The sequence below is a fragment of the Epinephelus moara genome, chromosome 5 (assembly GCF_006386435.1).
Source record: "Epinephelus moara isolate mb chromosome 5, YSFRI_EMoa_1.0, whole genome shotgun sequence".
Classification (NCBI taxonomy): Eukaryota; Metazoa; Chordata; class Actinopteri; order Perciformes; family Serranidae; genus Epinephelus; species Epinephelus moara.
The window spans coordinates 25404514-25420244 of NC_065510.1; the positions used below are offsets into that span (position 1 = coordinate 25404514).

General features: G+C 43.8%; 1 protein-coding gene across 1 annotated transcript in view; it reads left to right on the forward strand.

The window, feature by feature from the left end:
* The window catches only part of LOC126390944 (caskin-1-like), a 52441-nt gene extending 38105 nt beyond the window's left edge, over positions 1 to 14336 (forward strand). Inside the window, exons 15-21 of the mRNA XM_050045465.1 lie at positions 946 to 1053; positions 1571 to 1672; positions 1893 to 2031; positions 2983 to 3782; positions 3869 to 4526; positions 5944 to 6541; positions 12418 to 14336. Of these exons, the coding sequence (XP_049901422.1) occupies positions 946 to 1053; positions 1571 to 1672; positions 1893 to 2031; positions 2983 to 3782; positions 3869 to 4526; positions 5944 to 6541; positions 12418 to 12514 (2502 nt within the window). The 3' untranslated portion in view covers positions 12515 to 14336. The remainder of the gene's footprint in view (positions 1 to 945; positions 1054 to 1570; positions 1673 to 1892; positions 2032 to 2982; positions 3783 to 3868; positions 4527 to 5943; positions 6542 to 12417) is intronic.
* The last annotated feature ends 1395 nt before the right edge of the window (positions 14337 to 15731 follow it).

The window sequence follows — 15731 nt, forward strand, 5'->3', positions numbered from 1 at the left end:
TAGAACAGTCTTCTCCTCTGTGATCTGGAGCAGGCTGCTGTGCTGTGTTCTAGACAGTCTTCTTCCCTATGCTCTGGAGCAGGCTACCATGTCATGTTCTACAACAGTGTTCTCCCCTGTGTTCTAGAGCAAGCTGCTATATTGGGTCCCATAGCCTTCTCTCCTATATTCTAGAGCTATTCTAGACTTTATTCTAGACTCCTATATTCTGGATGCAGGCTATTATGTTGTTTTCTAGAAGAGTCTTCCCCCCCTATGTTCTAGAGCAGACTGCTATGTTATGTTCTACAGACGTATATCCTATAGTCTAGAGCAGGCTGCTTTGTTGTGTTGTACATTAGTCCTCCCCCCTGTGTTCTAGAGCAGGCTGCTATATTGTGTTCTATAGACTTCTATGTTCTAGAGCAGGCTGCTATGTTATGTTTTATAGACTTTTCTCCTATATTCTCGAGCTAGTCTAGAGTCTATTCTAGACTTCTATGTTATAGAGCAGGCTGCTATATTGTTTTCTAGAACACTCTTATCCCTTGTGTTTGGGAGAAGGCTGCTATGTTGTGTTCTATAGTAGTTTTACCCATGTGTTCTAGAGCAGGCTGCCATGTTGTTGTTTTATAGAACAGTCTTCTCTCCTGTGTTCTAGAGCAGGCTGCCGTATTGTGCTCTACAATAGTTTTCTGCCCTGTGTTCTAGAGCAGGCTGCTATATTGTGTTGTACATTAGTCTTCTCCCCTGTGTGCTAGAGCAGACTGCTACGTTATGTTCTATAGACTTCTCTCCTGTGTTCTAGAGAAAGCTGCTGTATTGTATTCTACAATAGTTTTCTACCCTGTGTTCTAGAGCAGGCTGCTATGCTGTGTTCTAGAACAGGCCTGTGTTCTGTGCTCTAGAAGAAGCCTGCGGACTCTTCTAGAAGCAGGCAGTAGTGTTTTGTGTTCTGTGTTCTAGAAGCAGGCAGTAGTGGCGTGGCTGGGTGAGTTTCAGCTGCAGTTCTACACCACCCACTTCCTCACCGCGGGATATGATCTAGACACCATTAGCCGCATGACCCCTGAGGTAAGGTCATGACCCCTGACCCCCTCACGCCCGCCCCTTGTCTGTCAAGGCTCCGCCCAGCTCAGCTCTCAAATCAGCTCCCCACTGACGTGGATGATGTCATCATGACCCTCCTGTCTCTGTCACCTGACCCCCCGGTGTGAGTCCTGAGCCTCAACCAGTCACTTCTCATACTCTGTCTGCTTCATTTGCATACCTGTGTTCACACATGGCCGTGTGTTCCAGTCTGTGCTGTAAACGCTACCCTGTGTTTGTCCTTGACTGTGTTTATAGTGCCAGTGCGTATGTGTGTGTTTGTGTGTACTGAAGCGGACACAGTGGTATGACGTAAACCCCCTCAGGGCAGGGGACACTCATCAGAGATTATCCAAAGCAAAATATTCCTGAAGGCATATCACACACAGCTCATGTACAAATGTCAAACGCACGCATAAAATTGTTTACATTAAGGAGAATAAAAACACCTACAGTAGCTGCGGTGAATTCCTGATGTGACTAAGTGTGCTTTGCATTGAAGGACCTGACGGCAATTGGGGTCATGAAGCCGGGACATCGAAAGAAGTTAACATCAGAGATCAGCAAGCTGCCCTCCACAGACTGGCTGCCGGACCACAAGCCTGTAAGGCTCTCACGTGTACTACACAAACTAGAGAAAAGGGGGAAATGTTGAATTTTGGCAGCTGCACGAACACAAGCGTATACTGTATATAAACACATGCAGCTATTCTTGTCTGTTAGGAAACTAGTGTTTCAGAATCAAAATGCAGTAGAAGTGTAAACTGTATCTTGCAAGCTTTTCACATTGTACCCATGTTTGTGTGTCCCTGTGTGTTTTTTAGGCCAATTTGGCAGACTGGCTGTCACACCTGGGTCTTAGTCAGTACTACCAGGTCCTGGTGCAGAATGGATATGAAAACATTGACTTCATCTCTGACATCAGCCTTGAAGACCTGCAAGAGATTGGTATTACGAAGCTCGGTAAGATGCAGCTACATTATGAATATGGGGGATGAAGTAATAACATAACCAAGCCAGTAGAGATAGAGAACTTTGATGTAAATGACAAGTATGATTGTCAAAATCTATGAATAGAAGACGTCACTCATAGCCCACTTGTTACCAAAGGTTTTGTGTCTCTCTACAGCACAAACAGTAGTTAAATACTGTATAAGTTTCTGTTGTGTCTGGAATATTTGTACTGAATTATTCAGCCACAGAACATTTGATTTTTATACCTCTGTACCAGCGATAGCCGTGTCCAGATGCATTATGTTCTTGGGTTGTCTCTCTGTACGTCCATCCCATTCTCATAAACGCAATATCTCAAGAACGCCTTAAGGGATTTTTTTTTTTAACTTTGTCACACTTGGACTAGAGGATGAACTGGTTAGATTTTGGTCATTGTGACCTCATCTGTCTCATTCTCGTAAATGTGATATCTCCAGAACACCTTGAGGGAAGTTCTTTAAATTTGGCACAACCATTAACTTTGAATCGAGGATGAACTGATAAGAATTTAGTGGTCAAAGGTCAAGGTCACTGTGACCTTGTATGCATCTCATTTTGTGAATGCAATATCTCGGGAAGGCCTTGAAGGAGTTTCCTCAAATTTGGCCCAAAGGTCCCCTTGGACTCAAGAATGAACTGACTAGAATTTGGTGGTTCAAGGTCAAGGTCACTGTGACCTCACAACATGTTTTTGGCAATAACTCAGGAATTCATAAGATAATTATGACAACATTTCATATAAATGTCTAATAGGATAAAGTTATGAAGTGATGAGATCTAATATCCACAAGGTCAAAGGTCAACTTCACTGTAGCATCATAATGGAATGTCTTTTAGCTTTTAAGGCTTAATGTGTTTTTATTGTCTTTCCTCTTCACAATAATTACATTTCTTTATGTCTCTCCTCCACCCCTGCCTCAGGCCATCAGAAGAAGCTGATGTTGGGAGTGAAGAGACTGAAGGACCTGCAGAGAGGAGAAAGTGGCTCTGAGCCTCCTCAGAGCCCCTCTACACCTCCGTCCAGTCCAGGTGGCAGCACCGGCTCAGAGCCCCGGAGGGAAGTGCGTAAGCAGAGGGAGGGTGCCCCCAGCCCACTGGCCAAACCTCGCCCAGGTCTCACACATTCACAGACCCCTCCCCACTCACCGACACAAACCCCAACACAAACTCCCCCACATGGCCGAACCCAGCAGGCGTCCCCCAGGGCTCGGCCGCGCCCCTCCACCCAGATGGCAACAATAGATGCATCAGTACCGCTGCTCCGTCTGCCCAGTGAGGAGGAAGAGCGACGGAGAACTCACAGTCTAATTGGCTCAGAATCAGACTCTAGATATGCCACTGTGTGCCGCAGCAGCTCTGCACGTACTGCTCCTAATGATGTCACTGTTAACCGCAGCCAATCGTCTGTCACCCTCCGCCCCCGTCGGAAAGGTCGGCCCCCCACACCACCTAAACGGTCCTGTTCTTCCATTACTGGGGGTGACGGGGAGGGAGAGGGACAGGTGGAGGGGCTACTTGGGCTGCCAACCTATCGAGAGCGGCGAGCCAGTGACTGTGGCAGCCTGGGATCAGCTTTAAGATCTCAGGACTCAGCAGGCCTGGAGAGATCAGAGGGGGCTTCTGGGAGTGTTCGCAGCCTCGCTGCTATGCTGGAAACATCCATCGTAGGTGGAGCCAAAACCCTGCCAAGGAATCTGGGAGGCAGCACCAACTACCTACAGGTGTGGGTCTTTGTGTTTGGTTATGAAAATTATATTTTAAAATGTTTATCAGCAACATGCATGTCTAAAATTCCTGTGACCTTCAGGTGAGTCCGCCTGTACTTCGTCGGCAGGCTGGTGCAGGAGGTCTTGGATCTGAGGATGAGGATGTCTTAAGTCGCCGCAGGACCATCAGCGGACCAGAAGGCCTCCCTGGTGATCAGCTCGACTTGTTACCTCGGCAACCAGCCCAGCAACGTCCAGAGCCCCGACCCCGCTCCACTGTGGTCTCCTCAGCAGCAGAGATCACAGACGGCACAGCAACGCTCCGAAGGAGGCCGCGTCCTGTGGTGACAGACTCTGAAGCACCTGCATCTGTGGAAGCCAATGCTGTCACCATGACAACCGGCTCTGACACTATACGCAGGAGACAACGCACAGCTGAGCATCCAGAAAGTGCCACTCAAAGCAATAACCAATTAGACTCTCCTAGCAGTCAAACAGATAGCAGCCGGAAAAACGGAGGTGAGCCGCAGCAGAACGGCGGCGTGGTCCTGAGGCGGCGGCCGGTGTCTGAGGTCTCTGATAGGACGGAGGCCAACAGAGAGAGCTGTGAGTGGATGGAGGCTAGGAAGTCTCTGAAGCCGCCGGTCTCACCTAAACCATCCACAGTCGCCCTGAGGAAGACACAAGCGGATCCCCCAACACCGACTCGCAGGGTCCCCATACCCGGGCCTGACAACACTGAGACAGCACAGAGTCCTGGTGAGATACATATACACAAGCTGGCATTTAGTCAGTTTAGCTTCTGTCTGTATTAATGTTTATGTAGCCCGTCAGTCACAATCTCACTCTAAAGTCACAATCTGTATATTTTTTACGTGATTATAGCGTTTAAATACTCTGATGGTGTTGATTTACATGAAAATATAAGCAGTCTGTGTTGCCTTTCAGCCCTCTCACATCGAAGTCCACATGTTGAAACTGTGGGGTTGGGGAGTGGGATTATTGACCTTCATTTGTCTTTTTTCATTTCACCACTGACAGGCACCAAAGTCAGAACATTTCAACACATCAGGGCTTTTAAATAATTTACTGGCATTTTACCTTTCGAGATACTGACAGGAAATGCAGGAAGAGAGGTTCCCAGCTGGAGTTGAGCCAGGGACGCAGTTTGTATCGTGTGCGTCTTTACTACACAGGGGCTTTAAAGCTATAATTTGTAATGAGTTTCCTTGATTTTAGTAACACATTCAGTGGTAAACTAGAGCTGAAATAATTAGTCAATTAGTCAATCGACAGAAAATAAATTTGCAACTATCTGATAAGCTATTCATTGTTAAGTAGTTTCTCAAAAATGTGTATTTGTTGTGTTTCTTTTCCTTCTTTCATAACATTGTAAACTGAGTATTTTTGTGTTTTGGACTGTTGGTCAGACAAAGAAAATGTACGAAGACATCATGGTGGGAAGCTAAGATCACAGCATAAAATTCTAATATTGTTATCGAGGAGACTCTTGTGTTGCTATGTTGCTGTTCTACTTCAGTATCATTTATAGACTTGTACCCAAAATTTAAACATCATCCCAACGTGACCATTTTGTGTAGCCAATGGAATTATTCTGAGTGAGTTGAAATCAAAACCTAGAATAGTTGGTAATTGAAGGTTTTCTTCTGCTAGTGTCACATTGTAAACACTGGGTGGTAAAAGGTTAAGAAAAGTAATAATGAATAATATTCAGAGCTCTCTTTAAAGGTATACTATGCAGGATTGTCGGTTACTGTTTGTAAGGTCAAATCCAACCCCAGATTCACTCTCCTTTGGCGTTTTGCCTCGCTATATTTGCATTTTGTTGACGCTGTGTCTCTTGGTTGCCTGCTGCTTACAGTCTGGCACCTGTTTGCTGCCTTTTTATTAAATTTTGACCTCACTTGAGCGCTGTGGGGATACACACCCATAAACGTCCTGAACACAGAGGGCAGAGTCTCTGCCTGTATGATTTTATACGTTGTTTTGTAGGAAAATCCTGCATAGTATATTTTTAAGATTTTATGTATAAGTGACTGAAGACAATCCTCATCTGGCAAATAGATATCTGCCTTTGTGCCCGTATAGGTCGTTTATATGTGTGAGTTTATCAGCTTAAAAACTGACATCTTTCCCTCTGACTCTCTCCGACCAGAGCCGAAGCGCGTCCCTCCTCCTGTATCCCCGAAACCGCGTGGGCCTCCGACGGCACCTAAACCAGGAAAAGCAATAGTAGCTTCAGCTGCCATGAGCCCGAGTCCTGTTGCTACCAGCCCTGCCGCAGCCAGCCCCACCCCGGCCCCCAAACCCTCCTCTCCTCTCCCCTCCTCTGTCGCCCCTCTTCCTGCTCCTGACACCCCCTCTGCTCCCTCCCTCTCTCCAGGACTCCCTCTTGCTTCCCCTTCTCCGGCCCAGAGTCCCTCCACGCCCTCCCCACACCCTGTCAAACCTCCCCGCTCCTCCATCGCCGGCCTCTCCATCGACCTGCTGGGAGGACGAGAGCTGGAGGAGGAAGAGGAGAGGAGGCGAGAGGAAGAGGAGAGGAAGAGAGAGAGGGAGCACAAGAGGAACAAGGAGCAGCAGGAGGAGGAGAGGAAGAGGGCTGAGGAAGAGAATGCGAGGGAGCTGGAGGGTCAAGTGGAGGAAGTACAGCAGGAGGAGGTGCAGCATCGTTTGGAGGAGACCAGTGCCTCCTTGGCTGCGGCTGTGCAGGCTGTAGAACATAAAATCAAAGAGGAAGACGCACAAAATGAGTAAGTATTTATGAAGTTAATCATCACAGAATGTTCCATTTCATCTAACAACACTCTCTCAGGACAACTCGTTGGCTTCAGAGTCCATGATGAGAGGATCAGAGAAAAGTGAGAGGACCTGAGTCAGGCACTGAGTTTATGAAAATTTCTGCTCATCTTCTGCGTAGACACATGACCCCCTCCTCTTCACATAAAATTTTAAAGAAATAGTACAAGCATTTTGGGAAATTTTATTTTTCACTTTCTTTACGAGAGGGACATGAAAAGATTGATACCATTCTTATGTCTGTGTATTAAAGGTCCAGTGTGTAGGATTTAGGGGGACATATTGGCAGGAATGGAATATCTTTACTATATAATAACCTGAAACTAAGAATCGTTGTGTTTTGTTACCTTAGGGTGCTTTCAGACCTAGAGTTGTCTTGCTTTGGTCCGAATCAGGGACTAATTTTGTCACAAAGTTGCATAATTGCCTAGAGTAGGTTTGTGTTCTCACGGCAGCATTTACAAGCGGACCAGATCAAATGCTTTGCGCAAGAAAGCTGCTCTTGATTGGTCAGAATTTCCATGTGGGAAAAATCCAGCAAGTAAACAAAACGTTGAAGAAGAGTACACTTGCAAGATAAATGCGACTCTAATGTCACAATGGAGGGACAACTACGCAGGTTGATTTTAGCGCTGGTCATCGTGGACTATATTGCTGTCATTGTTCATTTTAGTCAAACCATACAGTTTGAAAACGAGGCGCGGCTCCAACTAGAAAACAATGTTTTGATGCATTGGATGTGCTGAATGTGCATATTAAGGCAGTACAGGAGGAGGTGCACATTAATAATCCTCCAGGACTGTAACATGCTCATGTTTAACACAAACAATGTGTCATGTGACTGCAGTTGGTTCAGATCCAGGTTGGAACATGTTCTAACCACAAACAGAGTTTGTTTGTAACCGGACCGAGACCACCTCTTCAAGAAGGTTTCAGTCCAGTTGTTTTGGTGCACACCCGAGTGTGATTGCTGTGTTCACACCTGCCCAAACAAACTGCATGTAGGGGGCAAACAAAATTGAGTTCAATTGAACTGAACCAAACAGAACAGGTGTTAAAGCAAACTTAGGATGAACTGCTTATACCTGCAGAGATCACCATGTTGCACCTCAATGTTTCTACAGTATACCAGAATGGACAAAGCAAACACTGGCTCTAGATAGGTCCATTTGCGTTTTCATGTCAGCCATGTAAAGAGCAGCCCCTCCATGATGAGCAGTGTTGAAAAAACTCAATTTTTTTTTTAACATAAAACTGCTTAATTCAGTGTTTTTAGTGGTTGAAATCACCAGGTTGGCTTGTTTTGGAGAGGAAGAAATCTCTGCAGATAATCTGGCTCCTGATAAAATCCTCCTGAACGCCTGGATCTTAAGTTATCGGAGATAAAGGGAAGCACACATTAGCAGGTACTGGGCCAGTGGCCCGTCTGCCACATTCTGAACAGTGTAAGAGAAACACTGACCAAGCTTCAACTGGTTGCAATTGTCACTCCTGGATGCCACTAAATCCCCCTAAATCTGACACACTGCTCCTTTAAGTACAGACCTGGAGTCAGGATGTGGTTAGCCAAAGTTAGCGCAATAACTGAAAGTGAAGGGAACAGTGAGTCTGACTTTTTCAAAAGTAGAAAAATATAACGACCAACACCTGAAAAGCTCTGTAATTAAAACATTGTATCTTGAATCTGTGTCTTGTCTTACACTACACTGCTGACATACAGTAAGAACATTTTACATAATTTATATGATATTTTATCTTATATTTCTTTTATAATATCTATCCTTTATAAGTATTTTTTTCTAAATCTTATTTTTCACACTTTCCATAAGCCAGGCTTTAATGAGTGTGCCACCCTCCATTTCGCAACACATATTTTTTGTGTAGGCTTATGTGACAAATAAAACCTTTAAAGCAGAAATGAAAACAAGAAATTGTGGTTTCCCATACTGTAACCATGGTTCTTGGGGAATTACAGCTGTGGTTCTGTGCCTATGACAAGAGACCTCTACCAAAACCTGTGCTCGCCAACCATATCCAGCAACAATTATCTTCTCTTACCCTCAGACAGAAAGCAAGTAAGCATATTTTCTGAAGTGTTGAACCATCCCTTCAAGGCGAGGAGCCAATTATAACTCCCAAGAAACATGAAATGAGTTGAAAGCCAGCTGAAGCCAGAGTTGACACTTTGTAGAGACCTGATAAAACATGCAGCGTTTTAAATCCCTTTCATTCATATTTTAATTCTGGGTCAGTGGTTCAGTGTTTTGTCCCCATTTAAAAAAGATAAATTTGCTCCACTTTGTGCCTCTGGTGGGCATCTGCACCGCAGCAATGGTTGCTAAGGCTGATGTGTACTGTAGTATTTAAAGCCTAACATCAAAACAAACAGATGGAAACAAGGTTGGAGTATTTTTAACCGATTGCCATGACGTAAACTTGGTTGATTAGGCGAAACCCTTGGTTACCGTGGGAACAGCAAGTGCGTTTTAATACTATTGCAAACACACTGAGCAGCTACTTTCTCAGAAACACAACAGGAGAGAAACTGGAGTCTGTTTAAAGCACAACCAAACAAATGCAGCGCCTTTGCTGCAGCTCAAAATAAAAGTCATGCTGTGTTTGCCAGTTATGTTTTTAATGTGGGGCAGCGACTTAATACAAGATATAAGGAGTGAACATCGGGCAGTGAGGCTGTTGTAAATTAGATCATGCCATGAATACATCATACTCATACTCTGAATCCAGTGTGGAAATGGCAGACACCATCACTACCAATAAATCTATCTGCAGAAATAAATACTAAGTTAAAGGCTAGTGCAGAAAAAACTACAGGACATAAATAACGGTAGTATCAAAGATATGGTTTGATTTTCTGAAAACTTTTAGGGTTTAAAACTTTAAATCTGCTATAATCAATGTTTTTATAATAACGACCATGTGAAAACACTGACAGTGTCAAAGGGGTCACTGTAGTGGTGCACTTACAGAGAGTTATTATCTCATCTGTAGCTCCCATTTGCTTTACAGAGCTTCATGGCGTGTGTCCATATAGCGTTTTTCTGTGGCATAAAAGTGCTGGCAGGGCTCTGGGGAGCATGTCATCAAAAGCAACTGTTTTTTATTGAGGCTTCATTCAGTTCACAGAGGGTTGATTACATCGTGAAGAACAAGCTTACAATGTGCACAGTGATAAAAGCACAACACTTACCAGCAACAGGAGACTTGAGAAATTTGGTCCAAAGTATACTGCAGCACAAGGACTTGAGGCAACTAACTTTATTAGAGGACTAACGTTTCGACCTCATCAGAATCTGACAGCACGACCAGCATTCAGTGTTCGCCAGTCTGCTCACACCAATGGGCTTTTCTGTCTTTGTTGTGATTTCTGTCCCAGTCCCCAGGGTGACAGGTCCTGCCCATTTAATGTACGATTGGTTGCCTAAAAGGACAGTGACGACACCAGCGTCTTTCTGAAAAGTTCAGATATTTTCGACTTGAGGTGCTCAGAGCGGCCACACACAAAAAAAAAGTTTGAGTGCGCTGAGAAAAGACTCTGGGTGCAGCACTTTTTCCACATGCTCTCTGCTCACTGGGAACAATTCATCAAAACAACTGGCACTCAGAATATAACTCTATATGGACACTTAGCTTTTTCAGAGTTTCAGCTCATTGTTTTGGTTCCCTCTCATCGTGGTTCACACAGCAGGCAGCTGTTCAGTGACAAAGCACTAGAAACATTAATTGCCCAGCAGCAAACATCAGACAGACACATGTAATGGAGCATTTAACAGCTAAAGAGCCAGATTCTTCCCTCAGGAGTTGGTGAGGTCCAAAATAGAGCTAAAAGAGAGTGAATATTGGATTTAAATTCACCAGATGGACAGAAGCATGACTCCAAATGAATGTTATTGTTGCTCCATAACAAGGGATGCATGATATTGAACTTTTTTCCAGATATGCTGATATGTAACAACTTATTTGACCGATAACCAACACTGATATCGATATATCCACTTTTTCGCTACTTAATTTTACTGATCATCAAGTCTCTTCTGTAGTGGAATTAACATCATATCATGCATGCATACTCTTAACGTGATGGCCCACCAGCAGATGGAGACATGAAATACAATACTTTTCGGTGTATGTAATATTCATTCATTGTGCAAAGCAAGAAAAAGCATGTTGGCTGATTCCGATGATTATTTTAAAGCCAGTATCAACAGATACCAATGACATGCCAATGTTATGAGCCGGTCTCACTCCAAAGTCATCAAATTTCAGCGCTTGGGCAGTGACTTGCGGCGTCGGCAGCCACGAAAAAAGTGCCCTCTAACGTCAGCATGATATGCAGCAGGTTGCCGTTATAGTCTAACAGCGCCCAGTGGCATCAGTGGGAAATGCAGGACAAGGACGAAAGTTAAGGCGGCAAAAGTCCGACTGGGGCAGGAGGGATGGGGGGTGGTTGGGTCCAACAAACACCGACTTTTACCTGAGAGAGCAGTGGTTGCGCCCTGTAAAATTCTAAACGCCAAACCCTGTTCTTTTTTCCTAAACCTAACCACGTGTTTTTGTTGCCTGAACCCAACCACGTGTTTTTGTTGCCTGAACCCAACCATGTGTTTTTGTTGCCGGAACCCAACCATGTGTTTTTGTTGCCTAAACCCAACCATGTATTTTTGTTGCCCGAACCCGACCACGTGTTTTTGTTGCCTGAACCCAACCACGTGTTTTTGTTGCCTGAACCCAAACCCTGTTCTTTTTTCCTAAACCTAACCACGTGTTTCTGTTGCCCGAACCCAACCATGTGTTTTTGTTGCCTGAACCCAACCACATGTTTTTGTTGCCCGAACCCAACCATGTGTTTTTGTTGCCTGAACCCAACCATGTGTTTTTGTTGCCTGAACCCAACGACGTGTTTTTGTTACCTGAAACCAACCAAGTGTTTTTGTTGCCTGAACCCAACCACGTCTTTGTTGTTGAAGGGAAAAATAGTCAGTTTGTGGTGTTGTACCAACGTTGTTCATTTATTTTGAAAGAGACTGTGTGACCCAGGACGTCAACAACTAATGCACCCAGGGTACCTTGCACATCGTATGTGGACATGTAAAGTCCATGACCAACGTCAATATGTGACAAGGTCGGAGTGAGAATGTGTTGATATTATCATGCATCACTATCTATAACTGCTGGATGTGTAAATAAGCAACTGTGTGCTAACAATTTCTCCATATCAACCTTGAAGATGATGATGATACTGTACATAAATGTTGTGTGCAAAAAAAATCAGGTATTGTTCCTATCTGTGTTGAGGAACGTTGGGGTATGCCATGAAGTGAAACTAAAAACCAACCGCAGCTTTATTCTCGTTTGGCATTTCCTCTCGCCTAATTTGCATTTTTTTTAGGTGCTTTGTCTCTTGGATGAATGCTGCTTACAGTCTGGCACCTGGTGGCTACCTTTTTTTTTAAAGCCCCGACCTCACCTAAGTGCTGTGAGGGTACACGCCCATAAATGTCCTGACCACAGAAGATAAGAAAACACAGAGAGAGGGCAGATGCTCTGCAGAAAAATACACTGTCACACACTTGTAGTGGGTCATAAGTGATGATTGAGAGGGATTACATCTGTATGAGTCTGTACATTGTTTTGTAGGGAAATTCTGCGTAGTATATCTTTAAACAGTCTTTATAATGTTCACTAAGAATGAGGAAAAAATAACTCTTAAACCAGCTCACAGCCTCCACTTCACATCTTTAATCTAGTGGTATGATAATGTGTCTGCCTCATTATCAGCTAAACTCTTCCTTTTATGCTGTCCAACTCCCAGCTCTCTTTCCAGCAAGAAGTCTACAGTCTCCATCTTGGACGACATCGGCAGCATGTTTGACGACTTGGCAGACCAACTGGATGCAATGCTCGACTGATCTCCTGCCCACGTCTCATCTCCAACACGCCCTTTCCCCTCTCCCGTCATCATGTGTAGGTGTTTCAAGAAAACTCTCCCAAGGCTAGATGCTGGCGCTCTGAGAGTGTGTGCGTGTGTGTGTGTATGTGTGTGTGTGTGTGCATGTGTGTTTGAGCGTATGTCCCTCCTGCGTGAGCGCTTCTCATGTAGCCTTGTACAGTAATACCGAGGAGGGAGTCCTCTTCGTCTGGCGCAGTAGCTCTAGTACGCCTCCCAATGCGAGGAGGCCGCTCCCACACAACCTCTGACCTCTGCAGCCCAGCGAGTCGCCGCCGCCGCCCAGCCTCAGACAGCTGTGTGGACCCAGAAGCACAATCATTTTCCTCGTCCTTTTATCTCTACAGACTCTGACAGAGATGCTAACTCAGTCAGACAGGGAGGCAGACAGATAAGCATATTGCTTGCAAAACAAAAAAAAAAGCACATAAACTGACTGACGGACAGGCAGATAGATAGTTAGATAGACAAGATGCATACAGATGAGATAACGGAGAGCGTTTTTAAAAGCACATGGAAAGACAGGCCACTTTCCGAGTCTGTCCCACTCCTGCGATGTCAAACGGATGCATTTTTCCAGATGAATCGTAGCCTCTATTTCTCTTCTGTATGAGTGGAGGATTGTGGTTTAGCCGGACTTCCTGACTTGTGTGTTGTCTCTCTTCATGTTGTTGTTGTTGCTGTTGTTGTTATCGTTGCCGTTGTTGTCGTTACGAGTGTGTGTAGTCCCCTGCTGATGCTCATGTCAATGTCCTCCCACTCGTACAGTAGTTATTCTAAAGATCAGAACGATGATATAGATGTGTGTCCATGAATTTTTGAGACACTCACACACACACACACACACACACACACACACACACACACACACACACACACACACACATTGGTTTTAATCTCGCTGGTGTTCTGCTTTGTTGGTGTTTAGCTCCATCTATGGAGGTTTGCTTGGAAATGAGTCTACACATCACACACACACACACATTTACATGCAAAGACACATATATACAAGCACACTCATGCGGTGTATCCCCTTGTCCTGCTGCAGTGAACAGTGTTTTTAAAAGATAATCCTATATTTCAATGCTTTATATAGTACATCCAGTATACATACATAGAGTTTATAATATACCTGGGTATTTGAGCTGTTAGAGCTCCCTCTAGTGTTGGTTAGTGAAACTGCCTCTAATCTGCCCACCTTCCACCTTGTCTCAACCCCCTTTTTATCTCCCTCTGTGTCCGTTTTGTTAACTCTGCATCTCTCTGTGCCTTGGTAGTGTTCTCTCATGTATTCTTTTTATTTGTCTCTTTTTTTCTTCTTTTCCATTCAAACATGTTTAATGGTTTTCTGGTTCCTTCCGAACCCTCTTTCCTTGTGTGTCCGTGACGTCAAAAGTAGCTTCTAGGTTGAGTTGTGAGTCCTGTATGATCCCCTCAAATCAATCAGTAAGCTGTAATAAATTGGCTCTGCTCCTCCTCGGCTCCCCAGTTTTCAGTGGTCCCCCCCATGTAGGCCAGACAGTGGATCAACCACCAGTGTTCATCCCAATGAAGAGTCCACTTGTATTTTTATGCTCTTTGAAAACAAAGATATATTTGAGAGACAGATGGTTCTATGTGAATAATAATAATAATAATTATAGACATTGAATTGAGGTGAGCTGATTGAGCCTGTACATTTATGGTTGAGTTCTGGATGTGTTGTGACGGCTGTTGTGCCATGGTTGGGTTAGGTTGTGTTTCTGCTGTGACGATGCATTCCTGTACAGCTGTGATCAGAATAAATGTATAAATTAAACCTTACATGACTCTCTACGTGTGGTTCTTTTACGCCTCCTCTGCTGAAGATTTGTCAGACACTACTTGTAGATTGTTGCTCCTCATGCAGGCCCAGTTTTATATGAATAACACTCTTAGCCTTCACATTTTCCCATTCAGTCACAGTAGCTTTAGTGAGGCTGGGCCTGCTCCAAAGCTACAAAGTTGTAACGTCGATTTCAGGGACTTAGTCAGCTGACAGTGGGGTCTTGCCAATATTTCTGGGTTTTGGGTAGGTGAGATGACATGAGGACTTTACACTCCAGCAAGGTCGTAGGTTTTGTTTCAACGCTGAGGTCCTCCACCAAAAAAATGTTGAGCGTAAAACACTTAATTTCCTGCATTATGGTGAATTTAATTACCAATTTGCACATTTTCTGGCACAGTTTATGGTGTAAATGTCTTTACTTTTGTCACAACAAAAGTGCTTTGCTACTATGTTTATATTAAGGGGGACAAATGCACATTTCAAATATTGAGGGAGATGTGCGGAATTTCTTTAAGATTTTTGAAAAGCTGACGCTACACTGCAATGCTGGATTAAATGTGCAAGAATCAGTTGAAGTAATAAGAACACTAGAAAGAATGGATGGGTCTGGTTAGTATGAATATTATTGAAAAGATGAATCATATCCAGGGAATAAAGACATTTAACCTCACAGAGATAGAGCTGAGGCTCAACTTTCATGTTTAAGGATTCCAGTCAAAATCATAATTTGTCTCGCTGTTATATGATATTGTGAGAGAGAGGACACCCTGATGAACAGTGTGTAAAATTTGTGTGTGTTGTGTCAAAAATGTGATCAGGGCAGCAGGTTGTCCAATTCTCTCACAATATTATATATATATATATATATATATATATATATAATAAATTAATATATTTATTATAAAAAAATATATGAATGGTATTATTCAATGTTTAAAGCCGGCATGGCAGTATAATGTCAGCTATTCAGTATGCAGCATTCACACCCACAGTTTTTTCAGAAATTGTATTCTCTAGTTTTAGTCTCTTGTGCAACAATAAAGCACTTTGGGTGTGGAGAGTATCATCATAATACTGAATATCCAGCAGACTTGTAACAATATTTCACAGCGCCCGGCTTGACAGTTTACACCTACAAGAAATAACATTACAAATTACAATTCAAATTCAAATATCCTGCCTCCAGTCGGCTATCTTTGTCACAACTCTCTGGTACTGTAAGTTCAGATATTTCATGAAATGTGTACAAAAAAAGGCAAGTCTACTATGTACAAACACTGTTGTTTCACCCCTTATAACACTATTAAAAAGACCCACTTTGATGTGAAGACTGACTCTAATTGGAGGGTTTTAAATTTGATTTTGAGGTGGC